The sequence below is a fragment of the Chondrus crispus genome, genomic scaffold, assembly GCF_000350225.1.
Source record: "Chondrus crispus Stackhouse genomic scaffold, scaffold_11, whole genome shotgun sequence".
NCBI lineage: Eukaryota > Rhodophyta > Florideophyceae > Gigartinales > Gigartinaceae > Chondrus > Chondrus crispus.
This window is the reverse complement of record NW_005178983.1, coordinates 345461-366705: the sequence shown is the minus strand read 5'-3', so window position 1 is coordinate 366705 and position 21245 is coordinate 345461. Positions and strand designations below refer to the sequence as shown.

The 21245-nt window shown below is 49.9% G+C and overlaps 3 protein-coding genes across 3 annotated transcripts; 2 read left to right on the top strand and 1 right to left on the bottom strand.

Annotated features, from left to right (window-relative positions):
- The first annotated feature begins 1821 nt into the window (after positions 1 to 1821).
- CHC_T00001725001 (hypothetical protein) lies at positions 1822 to 2937 on the top strand. Its single transcript, XM_005712845.1, has one exon. The coding sequence runs from the start codon at positions 1822 to 1824 to the stop codon at positions 2935 to 2937; it is 1116 nt and encodes a 371-aa protein (XP_005712902.1).
- A 613-nt stretch (positions 2938 to 3550) lies between these two features.
- Positions 3551 to 5041, bottom strand: CHC_T00001724001 (hypothetical protein). The gene has a single exon (XM_005712844.1). The coding sequence runs from the start codon at positions 5039 to 5041 to the stop codon at positions 3551 to 3553; it is 1491 nt and encodes a 496-aa protein (XP_005712901.1).
- Positions 5042 to 9488: 4447 nt separating this feature from the next.
- On the top strand, positions 9489 to 10208 carry CHC_T00001723001 (hypothetical protein). The gene has a single exon (XM_005712843.1). The coding sequence runs from the start codon at positions 9489 to 9491 to the stop codon at positions 10206 to 10208; it is 720 nt and encodes a 239-aa protein (XP_005712900.1).
- Positions 10209 to 21245: the final 11037 nt, after the last annotated feature.

Sequence of the window (21245 nt, the reverse complement as noted above, 5' to 3'; positions counted from 1 at the left end):
GCATGGAGTTCTCGGAGCACATAAAGGCCTCCGTGAACAATAACCGGACAGATGCGTTTTTCAACTCAGATGAGGAGGGTGAGATTGATCTTTCTCAATTACCCCCCACAGCATACTCAGGCATCCATGAGAGTCATATTAATGGAAGGAAGGGTATTTGCGAGAAATGGAGGTACGATTCGGCTCTAGATATCTCAGATGAATCCGGTACTTCAGTCCGACTACACACTAATATGCCAAATGAGGAAGAACTTATTTTGTTGTCTCCAAAACATCGGCAAAGAGTTGTTCGACAGCTTTCCCCAGCCGCATTGTATTCTGGTGTTCTGAGCAGTTCCTCAAGAGAAGAAGAAGCTGAAACACTGAAAAAGCACAACGGATCCGAACAAAATACATATCACTCAAAGCCGTCTATTTCTGATCCGCTCACTGGTCATCTGCTCGAAAGACCCAATCACCAAGCTACTGAAATGGACATTCACTTCACAGCGAGGCATACAGATAACAACATTTTTTGTCAGGAAGACCTTCTTGTCAGTTCTGAAGCTTCTCTCGATACGAAGTCTGCATCAGAAGACGGTCTCAGAAGCGTACCGATCACTCAGAAGACATTGCACTTCGGAACCGATGGCTCTCATCACACCTCACTCGAACATTCGGATAACGTTTCTGACCATCATGAAGCAAGTCTTGGCGAGGTTCAGAGTCAGAGGCAAGTTACCCACTCTCGAGAGGTTGTTCATGATGATAAAGTCGACATTGCATCGTTGCCGATTCTGAAGAATCCTCTGCAAAAGGCGGGACGTCACACAGTAATCAGAGGTCGGCTCTCGGATGATCATCCATTCTCAATAGGTGCATACAATCTAGGATTTAAACTGGCCTCCAGGGATAACTGCGATCGCACTGGGACAAGAAATGAACCGGAATGCCGTAAATTGTTCGCCGAGGACCTCAGGATGTTTTTGAAAGAAATCGGAAACGGACCGTTTAAGGTTCCAGTTATTGGAGGCGGGGACTTGGATCTTTTCCTACTAGCAAGAGAAGTCATGCTTCTTGGTGGTGTTCAAAATGTTGTCAGGAAGCGAGCATTTCGGATTGTGGCTCAACAGCTGGGAATTCCGAAGACATGCACAAGCGCCGCATCTGTTCTGAAAGGGGCCTATGAGCGATTACTCTTCCACTACGAGCAGCGAATTGTGTTTGGAAAGTGGCCAGAGAACCCCAGCAAAGCCGTCAATATGAAAGAGAGGGTCTTCGAAGAAAAAGTGAAAGAGAGAAAAACTAGAGCATGTATGCAAGTGAGGTCGAGAAGCAAAGGTTGCAGGTCAATTCGACACCATCATCTATCTGAGAGTAGGATTAACAATGACTTAATCATATTTTTCAAGGGGCAGAGTGAGGGCCTGTCAAACAGTGACAGACTTGCTAGGCTGGCACTTGAAGGTGACCCGCAAGATCCTTTCACATTGCCATGCTGGGCGAATAGTATATATCAGGAGCACAACTTCTTTGCTATCATTGCAGAGACCCAAACCATGGAGCTCGCCAACAGTAAGATATCTCAATCTCGTTTAATTTTCAACGTTGCCACACGTGCAGTTGAGCAGCTTCTGAGATACTTAGTTCAGGATCTGAAGTGATCTTTTTGAATACATATAGAATACTGACGCCTCCACTCGGTGCATATGTCTCTGTGGTTTTTAAAACCCCATTATAGTACAAGGAAGCAATGAAGCAGTGCTTGTTGCAGTGGCAGAGTGCTTCGATGTTTCCGGTGAAACAAACAATGAGCCTACGGCAAACAATACTGCTCATGACATGTGCTTAGCACAGACCATACTTGGCTTCTCTGCTGATGCCAAATCGGTTCGAAAGACGCAGGGATTTCTCTTTAATCTCCTTGCTGTTGCTGTTAGTACAGGGGATGGGGTGGTTTTGGCATCGAATGACTCGGCGGAAGGTCTTCTGGAGGGGCTCTTGAAGATATTGGAGGACTTCCTCGAGGATTCCCAATGTTGTGAATTAATCGCTTCCCCAAGCAACAACATTGATTCACTTCCATTCTCCCCAAGTCACGATGACCGTACTAGACAAACTATCGCTCAGGCGTATTGTGCGCTGAAAGTTTTATCTGAACTGGCAAAGAATTCGGCGAACAAGGGGCGCATGTTTCTTCGCAGAGACGTCTTAAAGCTTCTTGCTCAGATGTTGAGATGCGAAAACCTGTACCATGCATTTTTGACGTGTACCCTAGAGACTGTTTGGCTCGGTTCTTCTTTCTTGTCCGCAAAAAATCATGGAAAGACACTCCAAATTCTAACCGAAGGACTTCTTCGCATACTTGAAACGTCGACTTCACTCAACGCAACCAGCACTGATTTTGAAAATCTATCCAAAGGAGTCTCTCATCCTGCCCCAGATTTCAGCATCTCCGGAAAAGTGCTTTCGATACTTTCTACTTGCTCTCCGGAATGGGGACTGCCTGATATGCTTGTGCGGAGATTCCTGAAAGACATATCCAGATTGCTCTTCCTTCAGCACATGGTCGATGTTCTGGAATCTGTTGCCGAGATATGCTTAAATCTGGCCACTGGGTTCCCAAAAATAGCTGGGACTCACGAAGAGTTCATCCCTGGAGTTCTTCAGCTCCTCCACAGCGGGAAGTGTCTTGATCTTGCCGTTGAGACGTTGTGTCATATTCTCCCGGCTCACTCGCTGGAAGCATACAGAGATGAAATCCGAAGGTTGTGCGAGCGACAGCTTCTCTCTGATACTCAGGTTCACTCCCTCTCCGAATTGCTTGAGGACTTGATCAGCGGCCCTGGTTCTACCAGAACTCTAGTCCACGTAAGCAGTTGCGCAGAGAATGACGACAAGGAAACCTTTGTTGAGTCCAATATTGGCAATGACCGAAAAAGCAAAAATGGGAAGTAATACGGAACGAGAAATCAGGAAGAAGTATGAGAATTTAATGTGATGACGAGGACCCGAAATGAAGTCGCTTGAGACAGTTTTGCATTAGGCATCTCGTGCAAAACCGGCTCGTACGCTGCAGATCGCTCTGTGGACCTTCGCCTTCTGAAATATCGATAGGAAGAAGACGCGTCTCTTCAGAAACTGGGTTCCCTATTGCATCATGTAGTGTAAAAGTGGATCATTTTCTTATTCCTCCGCGGTTGGAGAGAATGCTGTGAACTCTCTATCGATTGGGTTCAGATGGTCAGCTCCATACCTGGCTCGCTTACCATGTTGAGCATTGAAATGAACATCCTTCGAAGAACTCGCAGCTTTGCTGACCGATTCCCAGATTTTTGAGAATTCATATAACTTCCTTCAAAAGCGCTCCTATTGCCGGCAACATTGCGGCGGTACTGCAGCAACCTGTTATACACAACACTGTACAGACGTGCGCAAGACGCTTATCAACCTGTGGCGTTCACAGCCTACACGCTTCGTTGTGGACTACGCAGGGCTGGTATACCTCTTCCTCCTCTGATGCTCCATTCAGACCCTTGACGCTCTACTAGGTAATCGTTCCCGGAATATCTCACCTAGATGAACCACTCCCAAGTCCCAACTTCTCCATCGCTCCACTCTTCACAGCTGCCTTCCTCGCCTTTTCAGAAAGGTTCTTTCCGCTGCGCAGCCCCTTGGATAACAGCCTCCCAGCAGCATCGGTAGCCCCACTAAAACGGCTATCGCCTGTGCCTTGGTGTGAACTTCCGCCACCAAGCACCACCCTGGAAGGCTTGGTATCCTGTTCTTGCAGTCTGAGAGCCATTTCATAATCAGTTTCTTCTTGTCTCTTTCGTGAGGACAAACTTATATCTTCATTGTGAATGGCGCCCAAGTCTGATCGACGACTGGCCTCCTCATTCACGTGTGCGTCGTCATGTTTTAAACTGCTTCTGGACCGATGTGAATGTATGTACCCTGGGGAAGTGCTCCGACTGCGTCGCCTGGTGGTATGAGAATCATCCGATATACGATTTTGCCCTCTCTCGTAATTCTGATCCGCATCATCGTAGTCTCGCCACGAAGACCGTCGTCTAGAATCACCATAGTCCTCTATTGTACGACGTTCACGTGATCGAGAGCGCGAACGCGAACGCGACCGTGAACGGCTACTTGTCCTTTCGATTCGTGGATGGGAGTACGGGATTTGAGTGGCACTTGGAGGGACCTCGCCGAGTCCTCCACTCCCAATCTTTCTGGTGCGCTCATTCTGAGCTGGTTCGATGGCGAGTAGAGGCGCACCTGCGGGTGCGCTGTTCAGGGCGATAGTGGTATCTTTCAATTTTGAATCATCTTGGCGGTCGCGTACATCACCGAAGCGTTCTTCTGCATTGGCCAAATCAGCAGCGGCACTTGGACCCAGGGCTTGCCACCCTGTTGGTGGTGGCACTCCTAACAATATCTGCGCGGCAGACGAAGATTCTGCTGCTAGCCTCCATACTAACTCAAGCCACGATTTGGACCTAGTGCTACCATCGCGAGCAATTCTGTTCTTTGCCCGTGCCTCTGAAAAGCGCTCTCGCGAAAAGTATAGCATGTCAAGACAATTCAGGACTTGTTCCGCTGGAATCTTCAGACCAAACCCCCTCATACGTACTACTTCTACCAGCCGTTCGTATGTACAACAGCGAAAAGGTTCGCCGGCCAGCGCCGCTGCACCACCAAGCGCTTCTATTGCGAACGTGCGGCATTCGGCGGATGGTCCAAGCAGCGCAGCATGCCAAAGCAAGCTAAAGTATCGCTCCATCTCAACACCAACTTCCTGAGGTAGGGGCTCTGGTAAAGCAGTTCCCGTAACATTTGCCGAACCGACGCTAATAATTGCCAAGTCTAAGGTTCGTCGACGGAGAAATATGACTGCAGCAGATGCCATCCTTTCTTGCTGCGGCGTACATGCAACTGCCCTAAAGATAGACTTCCCAACCACTTCGCCTTGCCCGATCGACAAAACTTTTTCCCAGAGTGCTCCAAGCCTACCACACACTCCTACGGTTGGATGAGACATCGCCCACAGCTCCGCCATCTCCACGGCTGAGGGGGCAAGCTCTGGAGCTACATCAAGTACCTCATAAACCAAATAGTCAATCAATTCGGACATAAGCTTCAATCCGGTTCCGCTTCCTGTACACTCATGAGTAGCAAAGCTCTTAAAGTATCGAACCAACAATGGGCTGTTATCGGACTTGGCACTCTTTGAAGTTGACGTTACCGAAATATCACCATCGATACCACCACCACTACCGCGCCCAGCACCAGCAGTGATTACAAATAAAAGAGCAACAGCAGCTCTTCCCCGTACAAATTGGTTGGGGTCTTCCTCAACAATCTCTGTTAAAGGCCAAACCAATGCTTGGAACGGATGCCTTTCCTCTGCGACTGCAGACCCATCAGTCAGGCCCAGATAACCTGCGTCTTGTACAGAAACAAGAGCGCGAGAGGAAGATAATTGAACACTTCGCTGGAAGGCGCTCTGAGCCTTCCGCAATTTTTGATGCTCTTCGCTGGTATGGCCATAGATCTTGCCTCGAGCAAGAACAATAATTGCATCAGCAGCACAGAAACGACGCACTGGCTCGTCGTGAAGTAGGGCGGCATTTATCCTTCGGAGAATCACTTCTAGAGCTGGGACCATGCCCTCCCCAACTTTGCGAAGGTAAAAAGGTGTATGTTCATTTATACGAACATCCCTCCTTTCTTTTCGCTGTGACTTGAGCCTCGAAAACCAGGTGCTACCCTCGTTCGCCCGGGTAAGGTCATCGAGCGCTTCGTCTTGAGCTAATCCTGATGCTCGAAGTGATCCTTTAGAACCATGCAGGTCATCACCAACGACGTCGTTCTCGTATGCACCCAACTCCTTTCCGTCGTCCTCATCTTCAGGGTCATCATCCTCGTCCTCGTCAATGCCCCACGCATCAGCAGTGCCTCCATATGCTTCAGCGTCCTGTAGTTCTGGAGAATTGTAAAGCGCCCCTTGAGGTATAGGAGATTCAAACCACGTCGTCCATCGCCTTCTGGACAGTCCCCGTAGAGCTTCGGTCAAGACTCGATTCGAAGGGTTTTTCAATAGATTGATGAGAGCCTCAGCAAACTCCACTCCCAACGAATCGTCCCTCTTTAAACGATGCATGCGGCTTCCGGTGATCACGTCCACCGCATTAGACCTCACGGCACCCACTGCCTGCGAAATTTGCTCTTTGTTGAACAAAAACTTGAACAAATTGCTGGCCTTTTCCTTGAAGGTTGATGCTTCCAGTGCATCCTTCATGCTCTTGGGTGTCTTTGAGTGGGCGTCTCGTTTTGCCTGCTTGGGTGCTTCTTCAGGTATGAAGGCAGACATATTCGGATCTTCCGCCAGGGAGGACAAAAGCCTTGCAAAGTAAACACGCGCGCCCAAATCTTCCAAGTGAAGACGCTTTGAAGCTGGGGGGTTTTTGTGGGGCAGCCGTCCGACAAGATATCGCGACACAGATCCACGTGAAACTATACTTCGCAGCTCTAGCAACGCAACTGAATGTCGGACGGTGCTTGGAACTACACTCATTAGTCCCGAGTCAAACAAGTAAGCCTCAACTTTAGCCCTTTCCGTTGCAACACGATTGAGTCTGCGCATTGCAGCCATGACTGTGTGTCCAACAAGCATCTTTCCAAACTTGCTCTTGATAAACTCTGCATTTCCGCGCGCACTCTGCATTGTACCTCCTGTGCCATCGTCCATCGCTTGCCTGCGTCTTTCCTTCGCTTCTTGTTGCCCTGGTGTAGGTTTTGAGTCGTAGGTCTCACCCTTGACAATACTCCGCGACAAGAAGGAAGTGTTAACACCAGGTGTGGTAATCCGTCCCGCTGCACGCTTTTGATTCTTCTTCTTGTTCTTATCGGTTCCCGGAACTTCGATGCCAGCAATTTTCCTCGGGGCAGGCTGGTCCGGGACCTTGACGCGTGCGCCTCCAATGCAGTTAAAGACGTCCATGACGAAGTCCGAGGCTCGTGCGATATCATTATTCATAAAGACTTTGGCAAGGGTCTTTGTCGCAGCAGCCCTTCGTGCAGGCGATGGTCGAATCACCTCCCTCTCAAGAGCCTCCATGAGGTCTCGATAAAGCTCTGCATCCTGAACGGGTGCATTCTGCCTGATGTGGTAATGGGCGAGGCGACATACGTGCACGTTTTCTGACTCAATTAAGGTAATTAGTTCGGAAATAACGATAGGATTTGGAGGGTAGTAAGTAAGAAGACGGAGGTGGAGCAAAATCTTGCGGTTAGGGGGTCGGTTGCCCTCGAAGTGGACGAGCCGTTGCAGCGCAGCGCAAAGATTATCTGGGGTGGCCTCGAAGGGGGTGCCGCGGGAGGTGATATAGTTTGCACGGGTTAGCTGAGCGAGGAGATATTCGTTAGGGCCCGTCCAATGCGTGCCCGTGTTTCCAGGTGGGGCCGCTTGGACGGATCGCTTTGACTGGCGAGGCGGCGGCGAGGCGGCGGACGCCGTCGAAGCAGAGGCTTCCGCCATCGCGCAATGTTGATGGGCAGAAGGGAGGGCAAGATGGAGAGTGTGCAGGAAAAGACTGAATGTTGCTGGAGACTGTCGGGGGAAGGACGGAGGACACGTGAATGATGTCGCAGCCGCATGAGAGGAGCGGAGAATCAGGTCGGTTGAAGGAAGCAGTCACGGGGCCTTACCCAAATATTCACTCGAGAAGTGATTTCCAACACTGCTGGCACCGGGGAGCTGGTACACTGATTGCATTCCACTTGGCTATTATCAATAGGCTGTATCTGAAAACTACGTGGATCAAATACGTCTGGCAGAATGTAATTTTTCACCCTCAGTCGGGATGTCCGTCAAGTCCGCAAGAAGGATGTGAGAGAATATCGCGCTCTGCACATCACTTGCCGCACATGGGGGACATCTACCAGCCTTTGCGAAGGACTACAGTGAGATATACGCTTGTTATGTGGCGATGAATCTTGTCGTGGTCAAACATCAAGAAAAAATACGCCAAAGCGTCAGCGCAACGCTGAAACAGAGAGAGCTTAGAGAACTCTCCTTCGTCATGTCGTTCACGAAAGAACGAGATACATTAATATCCATTTTATATTCGCTCAATTCCTAATGATTCTCCCCGGCGCGCAAATCAGGCTCGCTTTCCTACCACTCTGTTCTTACTGCTAAATGTGTTCATTTGTTTCGTTTCCGAAGGCAACTTCAAAGTTTTCAATGGTGCAGTGTTTCGAGTGGGACGTTTTTGAGGTATTATTCTCAGGGGCAACAGCAAGCGTGAGTTTCGATGCTTACCTCTTTTACGTATCAACAGGCCATGAAAAAATCCTTGTGGGAGCCGCCGTGAGAGCCTTCGCTGGTTTAAGGTGCCCGACAGACCCCGAGAGTTAGCTCAGCAATGACCCACTGCACAGCAGTTTTCGCAAAAAGTATCTACTGTACTGTCCTGCACCGCACTGCGGCGTGCTTTTATGAACCGCAGGCAAGGCGAAGATGGGAACGCATTGTGTGAGGATGCCGCCTCAGGAACCACATATTCTGTACAGTACCCTTGGGTACCGCCCCAACGTTGGTATTTGAGAGTTACGTGCAGTCATGCGCAGCACCACGCCCGTTGTACCGAAGGGTACCCTAAGGGTACTGTACTGATGCTGTCCCGCCCTGGTGACGTGTACACGCGATACGAATGCGTAGTACATATGCGTATGGTACACCGAACCTGTTTGCAATGGGTGTGAAGAGTGGGAAGAAATTATCGGTGCCAAGAATTCAATATTTTAACTGAAAAACAAAATTTTGGCGGGAAGAAAATCTGATATAACACAAATCAAGTTGCCTTGAGTGCATGTCGCATGCTCACACCTGTCTCGCATGTGCTTTTAGGCCAATGCGTCGGTCGTTAAATGCTCTGTTTGCAAGATCACCTCCAGCTTTCCAGAAGAGACGTATATAGGGGGACGGGGCGCAGATCATGACCTGTGCCCACTGTTGCAGACCAGCAAAGCTCTTCGGGTTACATGTATCGTTGCAAGTCGACGTCATGTTGAACACTTCTATTCTACCGTATGATCTCTGAAGTACAGTACATGTGACAAAAGTGCATACGCACATACCGGACACAATGCGCTTGCTGCTAAGAGCGTGCGACTTACTAGGGTGAGACTTACTAGAGTGGTGTCGCTCTAGCCTTCGTTTGCTTGAACAAAGCTGTATGTAATGTTGTCAATACGCCTTGCCATTCTCCACAAAGGACACGCCCATGCGCACACCAATAAAAATACGTAAACTTGCACTCGCCCGACCAGCCGTCACGTAATGCTCTCCAGAAATTTATGACCACCCACTGTCTCGGGACGACGCAAAATTCTGAATAAAAACGCCTCCTCCACGTCGACAAATCGGCCTCCTCAATGCAACCATCCTCCCTCTCACCACCTGCGTTCCACCCCCTCACCCCTCCCTCATTAACGCCGCCATGACCCTCACCTGCGCCACCGCCCTTCTCCGCCCGAATGACGGCGCAAATGGATACATGCCCCCCGGCGGCGCTCGCCGAGCATTGCTCAATTTCTTCCAGTACGATGGCGCCCACTCCTGCTCCATTATGACACTCCGCCTCGTCTGTTTCCCAGGCTTTTCTCTACGCGAACTCCGCCTCCTCCTCGCCCCATTTGGACTTGCACTCCACACAGACGGCACTGGCGAGGGTGTCACCCCCGGGGGCCATGTTTTATGTACTGCCATTGCCCTAGGAGGACCGAGACCTGTCGTCACTATATGGAAACCCGCTGCTGTCGAAAGGGCGGTCCTATCAGGAATTTTGCAAGACAAGAATGGCCATTTGGGTGCTCTACCTGTCACAGTCTTTCGCGAAGTTCTTTGGCCTTGGGTCAGACACGCCGCCCGCTGCGCAGATTCAACTGGCAAAGCGGTCCCGAATGTGCTCTGCTTTCGGGACAGAGCTGCAATACCCCTATCATTGCGAGATACCAGTGAAGCCGTTCCGTCCAACGGCCGTCAGATAAACATCAACGGGAATTCTTCCGACTCCGATGCTTCCGCGAGCGGCGCCAATGACGACCCGGATTTTATCGACTCGGAGGATGACGGCTTCTTCGACTCTGATGATGAAGATGCAGGCAGCGAGCCGGAACATGAAGACATCATCGCCCCATTCCCACACCAACCGATTTAACTTCAGCAACATCACTTGCTCTCGCAATTGTCCAAGCTCACCTCGACAACTTGTACAAACTCCTCCTTTAATCATCTACAGCGAGCAACTAAGGAAGAAGGGATTTTTATTGTGTTCTCTCCTTTGCTATGCCCGGTAACTGAAGACATTTTGAGAATCATAACTGCAATCGGCGCTTGGGGTAAGAAAGTAAGGAGCAACAACCATTCAACCCCCGAAGCCGCACTATTTTATGTTTTGACGAACTGAATAAACCGCTAACCTACAAAAACTCCTCGCAGGCCATTCGCACAACGCTCTAGTTGAGCAAGGAAATAAGTAAGTCCTATGAACAATTTCACCTTGCCTGAGACAAGCAAACATTCTCGTTGCAATTCAACGATTGTCTCATCTCGAGGCTGGAAGAAAAGCGAAAAGAATTTGGGTTCGTAACATATTTCGCGACATTTGAGAGCTGCTGAGTCTGCGTAGACATTCTGATAGCACGTCGAAAAGACAATCGAATGAATATCCAATGAAATAAAACATCATGACTTTGTGGAAACACCTAAGCTCTTCGGTGTTTACAGGTGCATATCCTGCTGACGTCTCAGGGGAATATACAACTGTACAGGGCGGGGGGGGGGAGGGGGGGTCGCGATATAGTGCCATATTTGTTAGTGCCAGCTCCGATATAGTGCTACTCTTCTGCGGGTGGCACGAATTGTGAGCCAAAAACGAAGGGTCTCCAGAGAAGCCAGTTGGATGGACGTACTACCCGAGAGCCACTGCCGCCGCGGAAAAATATATTATGCAGATGCCAACTCGAATAGAGACTATGGCGAAAAAGGCAGGGTCGATGATGCAATTGGACAAAGTGTAGGCTGGCATTTATGGCTGCGAAAAAGGAGGAAGTCAATGCAACGGCTCGGCAGCTACTAATAACAGAAATGCTTGATTAGACTTGAGTCCGTAGTGAAGATGCAAAGTATGAGTGATGGCGTCCTGCGAGCGGTCTTTCTGAGCAGTGATGCAAGGAAGTGGCTGAAAAAAAGCCGTAAATTTCATTATCTTACAGTGCCTGGTTCGATATAGTGCCGTTTTCGGCCCACTGACACAGGGTAGCACTATATCGGGCCCCCCCCCCCACCCCCTGTACCTGAAATGCAAGCTTCGGCCTTTCTTTTGGAGCAAAATACAGTGATCCCTTGATAGAAGGGACCTCCTAGAAGCAATTCCTTGATAAATGAAACGGGGGGTGGTCCACGGGACGGCGAACCTCATTTCTGGAACATTACGGCGCGTTTCTTAACACACTGATACTGTAGAAGCAAGTACAGTGGTGGCAAAAACAATAGGACATACCCCTAGTGTCTAGCCGACAATTTTCCTCAATTGAGGAAAACTGCATGAATTAATACACAGTTTTGGCGCTAAGACTGTAGCAATACCGAAACACCACACAAACCAGAGACCGTATGGGTCAGTACCCCGCCTTTTTGTGCAACCATTCCACTGAAGAAGTCTCGAGAATATTGAAACCCACCTGTTTCCCAGACCCTTCCATTCTTACCACTCCCATCAATTTGTTCCGTGGATCAGCGCCGTTCATTTAAAATGGGGAAGGACTCTCGCCTCATTGTTGGTGCTGAAGTGCACACGAAAGCCCGCTACGTGACCAGCAACGCTGAGTGTCAGCGTCGATACGGTTCCCTATGGAATACAAGGACAGTTGCAGGTGTTGTTGAAAACACTCGACAAGAGCAGGGCAAGAAGAATTGCGTCACGTTTATTGAGGGAGCATGGGCGGTAGGATCAAAGAAAATAAGAAGAGCTCTTCAGCTGCGGTTTGTTAATACTGGTCCCTGCCCGATTCCCACGCAACCGGACGAAACGCCAGACTTTATTAGGCGTGAGCCTGTACCGTCATCACCGATTCAGACCGCTCGAACCCCTCCCCCCGACGACGAAGAAGATCCTTTTGCACAAGTACGTTCACCAAATGTCTAACAGCCCCCCCATGACAGTGATACTGAGCGCAACTTGATTTCCGAGTTTGAGGCTACGGCTGTCCTGTCCTCGTCAACGCCTCACCAAACTGTCGCCCCCGCTGCTCCCAGTACAGTACCAACGGAGCCCAATTACAGTCTCTCTGATGAGGGCACCGTTGAGGTCCATGGCAAAGTATGGCGCAAGGCTGCAGTACTTTCAGACATCAACGGCCCTGTCCCCGTAAAGCATTGGAAGGTGATCGGTTTTGATGGTTCCGACATACGCGAAAGAGGAGCACCAGCAGGGAGAGGAATAGAATATTATTTCTATTCGATGTTTCCAATGCGCTTTCTGGGGCGCATAGTGCAGCTGACAAAGAGTGCACTGCTTTCAAAGCATCAGAGAGGCACATCGGCGGGTGAGATTCTACGATTTTTTGGAATTTTAATTTTAATATCTCGATATGCTAAAGGAGATCGTCGGAGATTGTGGGAAGCAAAATCGGCCTCCAAGTACTTTGTTCGTCCTTACCTCTCGAAGGTAATGGGGCGCAGCCGCTTCGAGGCCCTGTTCGGCTCACTGACATTTAGCGCCCAGCCATCAGAGGCAGGGTGGACGTCTGCGCAACATCGCTGGGCTCTTGTCAACGACTTTGTCAGGGCTTTTAACGACCACCGGTACAGGTATGTACAACCATCCGATTACCTTTGTGTGGATGAGTCTATGATACGATGGTACGGCTTGGGTGGCGATTGGATCGAAATTGGCCTGCCCCACTTCGTAAGTATCGAGCGCAAGCCTGAAGATGGTTGTGAAGTTCAGAACCTGGCATGTGGGGAGAGCGGCATTATGCTACGAATAGAAATAGTTACTGGTGCGACGGACGAAACAGGAAAAGCGTTCGAGGGCAGCTGTAACCATGGGACAGCTGTCCTAAAACGCCTCGTCAACCCCTGGATATACTCAGACCGTGTGGTATGTGCTGACTCCTACTTCGCATCAGTGCAGTCAGCAGAACAGCTTCTACAGCTTGGATTGCGTTTTATAGGCGTGGTCAAGACTGCCACACGGGCCTTTCCCATGAAGTATCTAAGTCAGGTGGAAATAGAGGGAAGGGGACAGCAGACTACTCTACGATGCGACATACATGACACAGGAAAATCTTTAATGGCACTGGCATGGGTGGACCGGAATAGACGATACTTTATCGCGACTGCCAGCAACAGCACCGATGGAAGTCCATGCGATCGAGTGCGGTGGCGTCAGACCAGCACTGGTCCACGCAGAGTGCATCTTTCCCTACGACAGCCAAAAGTCGTGGAACGTTACTACGATACTTGTGCAAGTATTGATCAGCACAACAGGTGCCGTCAGGATGACCTTGAGCTCGAACGAATGATTCGCGTTCAGAAATGGGACAAGAGACTCAATATTGGAATTCTGGGGTTCTGTATCGTGGACGCGTGGAAGCTTTACAAATCTTCGCATGCGGAACAGTGCAGCTTTTTACAAGGTGACTTCTATGAGGCTCTTTCAGAGGCTTTAATCGACAACAAATACGACAACGCCGCCACAGTGCGCAATGGTAGCCCAAGTTCCTGGTCTGGGGAACAATCAAACTCTACAAAATCACCTATGCGGAGCCCATGCCTGGTTAGGACCTTTAAGCGTCGCAAAATCAATGGCAAATACAGCAACTACGCATTTCAAGGAAGATGTGGGTCTTGCAAGAGGCATAAGTCTATAGAAGTTTGTAGTGTATGCCTGGAACAAGGCAATTTTGAGCGTTACTTCTGCAGCAACCGCTGCTCAGTCAGGGACTGTTTTGCTGTACATATTGAATTAGAGCACTAGATGCTGCCATTTATCGCTCTGGTATTAACTGCGATACCATACGGATCACGAGTGTGTGTTGCGTTTAGTGGGAGGGTCTTCCCATCGCTCGTAAAGGGAGTCAGATACATGCGGCTCAAATGAGGAAAGCACGTGTGCTCAATTGAGGATTTTTGATTGTCGGCTAGACACTAGTGTTGAATGTTCATGTACGGTTGTGGAATGCATCGGGCAAAATACAGTAGCAAATGCATGAAAACAACAACAGCGATCATATCAAGGTCTTTTTGACAATACCGATTTTGCCATGCGGATGTCAGCGACAGTCACCGCGGATATGCGAAAGCGAGGGAAAGCGGAGATGCGAAGGCGAGGGAAGTCGGATATGCAAAGGCGAGTAAGCGGCGATGGGCCAAGCATGACCATGACGAATGGTTGAGAAGGCCATTGCACAAGGGCGCAGGCGAAGGAAAGGCGGCAGGGCCTGCAGGGGCAGAGAGAATGCGAAAAAGGTTAGACCCCATATCGGCTCAGCCGAATTGCGGAGCGATGGGCGAATAGAACGCGAATAGGAATGCGCGGAGGCTTCTTAAGCGGAGGTAGCGAGTAAAGAAAGATAGCGGCAGCAACGCCCAGCACCTGTGCTGAGTCATCTGTTCCAACCGCCCTTCCCTCTTCCCTGTCGTATTGAAAGCCCAAGCGACAGACCCCACACGCTCCAACCAGAAACCGCAAGCGATGTCTGAGCATACGATAACGGTACACCGTAAATTAACTTTAACGGTCGAGAGTACATCTCTGGGAGTTCTATGGGACCAATCGACCACACAAGCGGACTGATAATGGCATAAACGCTACATGCGCGAAGTTTTAGCGAGCATGGACCACTACAATATTCTTTTATGAGCCTTGGAAAACTACTATTTCAAGACCATTTTAGTGCCCCCAAAATGACTTATGTACGGTACATCGTACATATGGAGATGTTCTAACTACTTTTGCGCATGTCTGAGGACAAACTCCTTTTCACAGACCTCGTATGAGGCCTTGTAGAGTCATCAGAAAGCCGCTTCTGACCTCTCCGGGGTTGTGGAGGTGTCCAAGTCTCACCTACAGAGTTCGATATTTCGGACAAACAGCCCGACCTGCCCCGAGAAACAATTCTTCTTCCTTGTATCTCACGTCTCTATAGCCTCTTGCTATCATGCCACATGTCCCAGCAGGACCTCTGCATTCCGTGAAACGTCCTTACACACAAATTTGTTTCACATTGAGGGCATTTAAATGATGAACGATGTCCTCTGTAACTACTACCGCCCTTAACAGTCATGCCGCACGACGCGCACCACTGCTCTGCCAGCATCTGATTTTGGCAATGTCCGTGAACATGTGGGCGCAATTGCACTCCCTCCGCACTGTTAAAAATACTAGCCGATTGCGTTTTCTTTTTCGCGCAAGCTCACGAAGGTGACTAGTCTCACTGTCATTCACAACAACTGCGGGCGACTCCTCTACATTTTGGCCGCTCTGCCGCAAGTTTTGATGTAGCTGCAGAACTTTCAATTCCGTTTTCATGAGCTCAAGAGCAGCGCGAGAGAATAGGCGTGCGCGTTCTGGTAGAACGGAATTTGTAACGTCGTTTTCGAGATTACCAGCTGTTCGCTGACAGATTGAATCCTCCAGCCTGCCGTATGCGCAGCAGCATCTCTTTTAGCTCGTTCCCCTCTGCCACTTCCGGCTGCACGTCCACAAGCTCTTCTGCTTGCCAGCGGGCGTCTTTTTCCATACCATCTTCCTCATGTAGAGCGGGCTTGAGCAGCACACTCAGACATCGTTACGGCCAGAAGGGTATCTCTCGCCGCAGAAAGTCTTGAGTTTTCCTCAAGAGAAGTGGCGGTCTGTATGAGCTGAGCGAAGGGGATGGAAGGAATCGCAAGTTTCTCTTGCACATCGTTGGAACTGGTGGCGGGGCGAGGGAGGGCTGACGGAGTGTTGGGTTCATGTTCTGTTGTTCCGGTGATTTGGGAACCTCCAAGAGTGTATGGGAACTACTCCGAAGGTTGGAGAGTTTGCGGGGGGTCTTACTTTGGCTGGAAGGGAGATTTCAAGTGCTTCAAATGGTGACCGAGCTTTTGAGACACATTATTCTGTCTGTACTAACTTACAACAAAAACATAACACGTGGACGGTTCTCTGGAACCCACGTTTGAAGCCTGTGCACTCACAAAAGGGATTGCTACACTTGTCTAGAAGTTACAGTCGTTCAAAGATGGTCTTAAAACGGCCTTTATGTACGATAGACCGTACATAATTGACATTTCAAAAATTATGAATCGGCAGTGTACGGTACACCGTACATTCTAACACTAGGGATATGACATTTCGTGTATTACGCTTGATAAAATTCTGCAACTATTCTGCAACTATTCTGCAAGTGTACTGTAATGAAAGAGGTATGATACATTGCAGAATTCTGCAACGTTTTGGATCAGAAAATGATTTACGCTGCGACTGCAGGACTGTAACATGGGAGTATTACATTCTTGGCTGCGCACACACACGAGGTTCGACCACCAGCACTATCGACCTGGGCACAATCAAGCACGACCAGGAGGCGCGGACCGCAACGGCGACACACCAAAGCCGTTAGCAGACAAGGGTTATCTCTATGGAGACACATTTCGTTAGCGCTTATTTTGAGGAGATCGCAGCCGGTGAACGTGTCCACGGAGCTTCTCCGTATGTCGCTCGCAGCATACCTGCGTGCTAGAGCGGACTACTGTAGTCATCTGCGACGAACGCGAATTATGTCCCTTTCCAACTACACGTTCAACCTTAATTCTCTTACGGACTCTGACTGTGTTTTCAATTTTCGCTTCGCAAAGCAGGACATCAGCCGCATAGTTAGAGCGTTTGCATGGCCAGAGGCCCATACGCACACCAAAGAAAATCGTTACTATGCCTCTCCAATTCTTGTAACGTGCATTGTACTACGTCGAATGGCCAGCCCCTGTCGTTGGAGGGACGTGGAAGTGCAGTTCGGAAAGCATGCGTCAAAGCTGTGCGAAATACTTTGGGAGGGAATAGAAGCGTTTTTGATTGCAAGGTTGTCACTTATAACTAGTAAGATTTCCGCTACATAAAATACATCAAAAAGCATCACTATTTGCTACATCTGTTGCCGAGAAATCTGAATGTCTTACAAACTGCATCGGATTTATCCGTGTCGCCTCTTCCTTCCTTGCGTTCGGCTATATCCTGGTTTTGATTCGCCCATACTTTCCAATAGCACTGCACGCAGGGAGCACGGAAGCGTCATGACGATCGTCGGTCGGGTAAACTACTATTGTGGACCACCACAATTGGTGACGGGTTGTCTCGGGTAGACTTCTGGTCCTTCCTCTGTTACTACAGCTTTCCCTGACGTCACCGCGATGGTCGTCCTTGACTCTCCTTTGCGTTCCTCCTCCTCCAGGCCAGTCCATCTCTTCCTCTAGTTGTTGGGGGCCTCCTTCCATTTCGCGTGGGAGTATTCTCCTTCTGGTCCTTCTCTTGGTCCTTGTAGACTTGCTGAGCAACCTCCGCAGTGCGGGGTCATGTCCTTGCCATCACAATAAAAACGAAAAAAATAAAAAGAAAACGAAACAAGAAACAAACACGACAGAACAAGGAAACAGAAAAGAGAAAGGGAAGTTATCGTAATCAATTTGTAAGTATACCGCTCGGGGTGTAGGAAACGTATGCGTGCGAACGTGTCCGTCCGTGCCAATCATGCTCAATGATAGTCTTCCTCGGCGAGGACGTCGGTAGTGGAGAGTACGTGCTACAAAACGGGGTTGTGCCGCGGTGTTGCCGTCGGTTTGTCTCTTGCACGATTTCCGATCTTAGCAGGTAGAGGGCGGGCATCCCTTATATGGGAATGTGACGGTGCAGTTGCATGGGATCTCGGCGGACTCAGCGCGTTGACGGTCCACGTGGGCATCTCTTTTCGCTCGTCGAGCAGGGTCAAATCACGACTTTTCCGCAGAGTGGCTATGAACATGGGTGTCGACGGATGTGGAGCAACAGCAACCAAAAAATGTCTTTTTGATTAAATGAAGTTCCACGAGGACGTACCGCTGATCCCAGTTGTCATTTCACGTGCGTCCGAAAACGGGTCGCGCGTGAATCCCTTCGCTCTCACTTTCCTCGTGTGCCAACCTCGCGTATCTGTTCCTTTCTCGAATTTCTGACTTCCCCGTTGTCTCTAACCTACTAATTCTACTTACGATGACTATCCCGGTTGGGCGTGCGCGACTTGCGCGGGTAATGGTAGCCTTTTCTTTCGGAAATATATGACCACCGCGCTGCCGGGTAATTGATCAATAGGTTCCTACGTCGCGTCTTCTGTCCTATACCCATACCCATACCATTTCACCTTGAGAATTAATTCCTCTTCTCGGTGACCATGATCGATGATCTTTTCAATTACGTACTCCGCGTTCTCAACTTCTTGTTCGCGTTCGAGGTCACCCTCTTCCCCCTTCTGAAGATTCTCCAACTCCTCCGGCTCGTCTGAATCAATTGTCTCCTGTAGGTCTTGTATTGTCTCCGCTAACGGCGTTTGACTAGCTAAATCCTCCTGGTCCTCTGACGTCTGCGCGCGTACGTGAGGATGATCTTCGTCCTCGATTACCTCTCCTTCTTCGTTTCACTCCGGCTCTCCCAGGAACTGTAACGCTTGACGTAGGCCGGTTATCGGCTCATAGTCCATCGGGCTTGGGGCTAACTCCACTCTATCTCGCGATATGCGTTCCTCCTGATCGCCAATGGCAATGACTACCGTATGTTGATCTGACCTTCTGACCTGATAAGGTCCTGTAGCGACCTGTGCAAGCTAGTGCTTCTGTTCGCTAGCCGTGCCCTGCTCCTTTCGGAAGAACACGTAGGACCCTACTACAGGTATATCGTACTTCGGCTTGCGAAGTCTCGCATCGAAATTTCGCTTATATCTCGCTTGTTCCTTGCGTAAGCTCCTGTCCGCGGTCTTCATCAGACTCTCCAACCACGACTGCCACTTCAAATAGTAGGCTTGTGACGATCTGAACTCCTCCAACTTGGGTTGCGCTTGCAGCGCTAGACTTCTCGGGGCCCGAGCTGATACCAGCTCAAAGGGCGCAATGTTCGTAGTTCGATGAACTTGCGTGTTGTATGCGAACGTCACAGCGTCGCTAAATAGGTCCCAATCCTTAGGATGTTCTCCAACGTACTTTTGCAACGCGGAAGTCAGCGTGCGATTGAACCTCTCAACTTGGCCGTTGGCCTGCGGATGATACGTCGTCGTAAGGACGTTGCGTATTCCCAAATCCGACAAATAATCTGAAAGAACCGGGCCGTGAACTGCGTTCCATTATCGGACAGCAACTTCACCGGCGGTCCATATACGAATACCCAATGATGTACAAACGCTTTCCCTATATGCGCAGCGGTAATTTTCTTGAGTGGTACAGTCCGTACCACTTTTGAGTATCGATCTCTGATCACGAGGATATAACGGTTTCCTCGTTTTGTGGTAATTAACTCTCCGAGAATGTCGATAGCGACAAACTCCAGCGGAGCATTGGGTGTGAACAACTTCATATCCTTCGTGTTCTTTCTCTACTTCACCCTTTCTCGCGCACATGCGGCGCAACTCTTAGCAACTGCGTAGTAGGCTAGTGCCATTGTAGGCCAATAAAAATATCTTCTCAACGTCTTGTACAGTTTCCTGCCGGCAGGGTGGCCTGCTAATTTTGCGTAGTCGCTCAACCCTAGGACGCCGTCCCTTAACGACTGTGGTATCACCATTTGTACAAACCCGGCCGCAGTACTGCATAGAGTTCCTTCGAATTTCTCTACCTCCGTTGTGAACGTCCTCAATTTTCCAGTGTCCATCTCCTCCTTGATTCGACCGCAGAAAAGGTCGACGGCTTGGTCGCGAATGAGCTCCTCCGGAGCAATAGCTTGGAAGTGATCGAGGCGATCAGAGGCGGGCCCCCCCTTAAAAGTGAGGATGTCGTCTACCCTACCGAAATCTTCCTCATCGTCTTCTGTAGTGTCGGCCGGTTCGGCCATAAAACATGGCATTTCATCGTCGATTTCGTCGACGGTTTCTCCTTGAGTTAACAGGCTTGACAAGGCATCTGCCTGGTTGTTTGCCTTTCTTTTCTTGTACTTGATTTCGAAGTCGAATTCCGAGAGGCGTAGCCTCCATCGGATTAATCTCCCACTTGGGTCCGTCACGTTCATCAACTGTCGTGCACTACAGCCACGTGTGGCGGCTGTAGGAAGAGCGACGCGCGTTCGGACGCGTAAGGAAATTCGGGAAACCACCCGGTGGATAACTGGAACCGGGATCCGGGCGCGGCTTGCGCGGTAGAAAAGTAGCAAGGTAGTCAGCAATAAAGAGGAAGAATTAAAGGAAAAACAGGACGAACAGAGCAGATAGCACAGTAGTTAACGTAGCGCTCGCGCGGTAGGGTCGACGCGCGCGGGGAAGGCAGTTGGGATTCCAGGGGTGTAGATGGCTCGGTCGGTATGGGCGAGCCAGTACCGAGTCGAGGCTACAACCTGGAATCCAGAAACCCAGGTAAAAGACCCGAGGCTTTGTGCCTCTTTAATTTGATAATCGGGTTGACTATATAGTCCCCCGTCGCCGTAATGGTGAAGCTAAATTATACAGTAAACTAGAATAACTAGGAAATAACGGGTGTAGCCCCGAGGGGACCAAGTACAGCCCTCATAGGCCCTATGGGTTGCGGAGGGATTACACGTGTCCACGGGGAGGTCCGGTAGAGCGGCAGGGGAGTCCACGTGTACCCGTGGTACACGTGGTGGCGGCGAGCACGATTTATTTTGGCCGGTAAGGACAGCTATCCCGGTACCGAGTACAGTGCACTACAGATCCCCTTTCTTAGAGAAACACGCGTCCCCGGGTGTATGTAGAGTAGAAATATCCGCCAATTGAGCTGACAGCGCTAAGGCCACCCAGCGAGAGGGAGCTGGAGGTTGCATGCGGCGGAGGGGATCAGCGAGCGACGAGAAGCCAGTCAGTTTGCCCTGCTTTTCTTCCTTTTCTTCCTGTTTCCTTTGGCAAGCTTGAATTCCACTCTGGTGCCGGTTGTGAATGCCCGATTGTTCTCGAGATCCCGTTCTCCCCTTTTTCCGAGCTCCTTCCTGTCGCTTGTGAGCTGCCGCCTTCCCCCTTACGCCGCT

What these genes read in the sequence shown, in the direction of transcription:
- CHC_T00001724001 (XM_005712844.1), bottom strand. Translation starts at nt 5,041, where the DNA reads ATGGCGGAGCTGTGGGCGATGTCTCATCCAACCGTAGGAGTGTGTGGT.
- CHC_T00001725001 (XM_005712845.1), top strand. Translation starts at nt 1,822, where the DNA reads ATGTGCTTAGCACAGACCATACTTGGCTTCTCTGCTGATGCCAAATCG.
- CHC_T00001723001 (XM_005712843.1), top strand. Translation starts at nt 9,489, where the DNA reads ATGACCCTCACCTGCGCCACCGCCCTTCTCCGCCCGAATGACGGCGCA.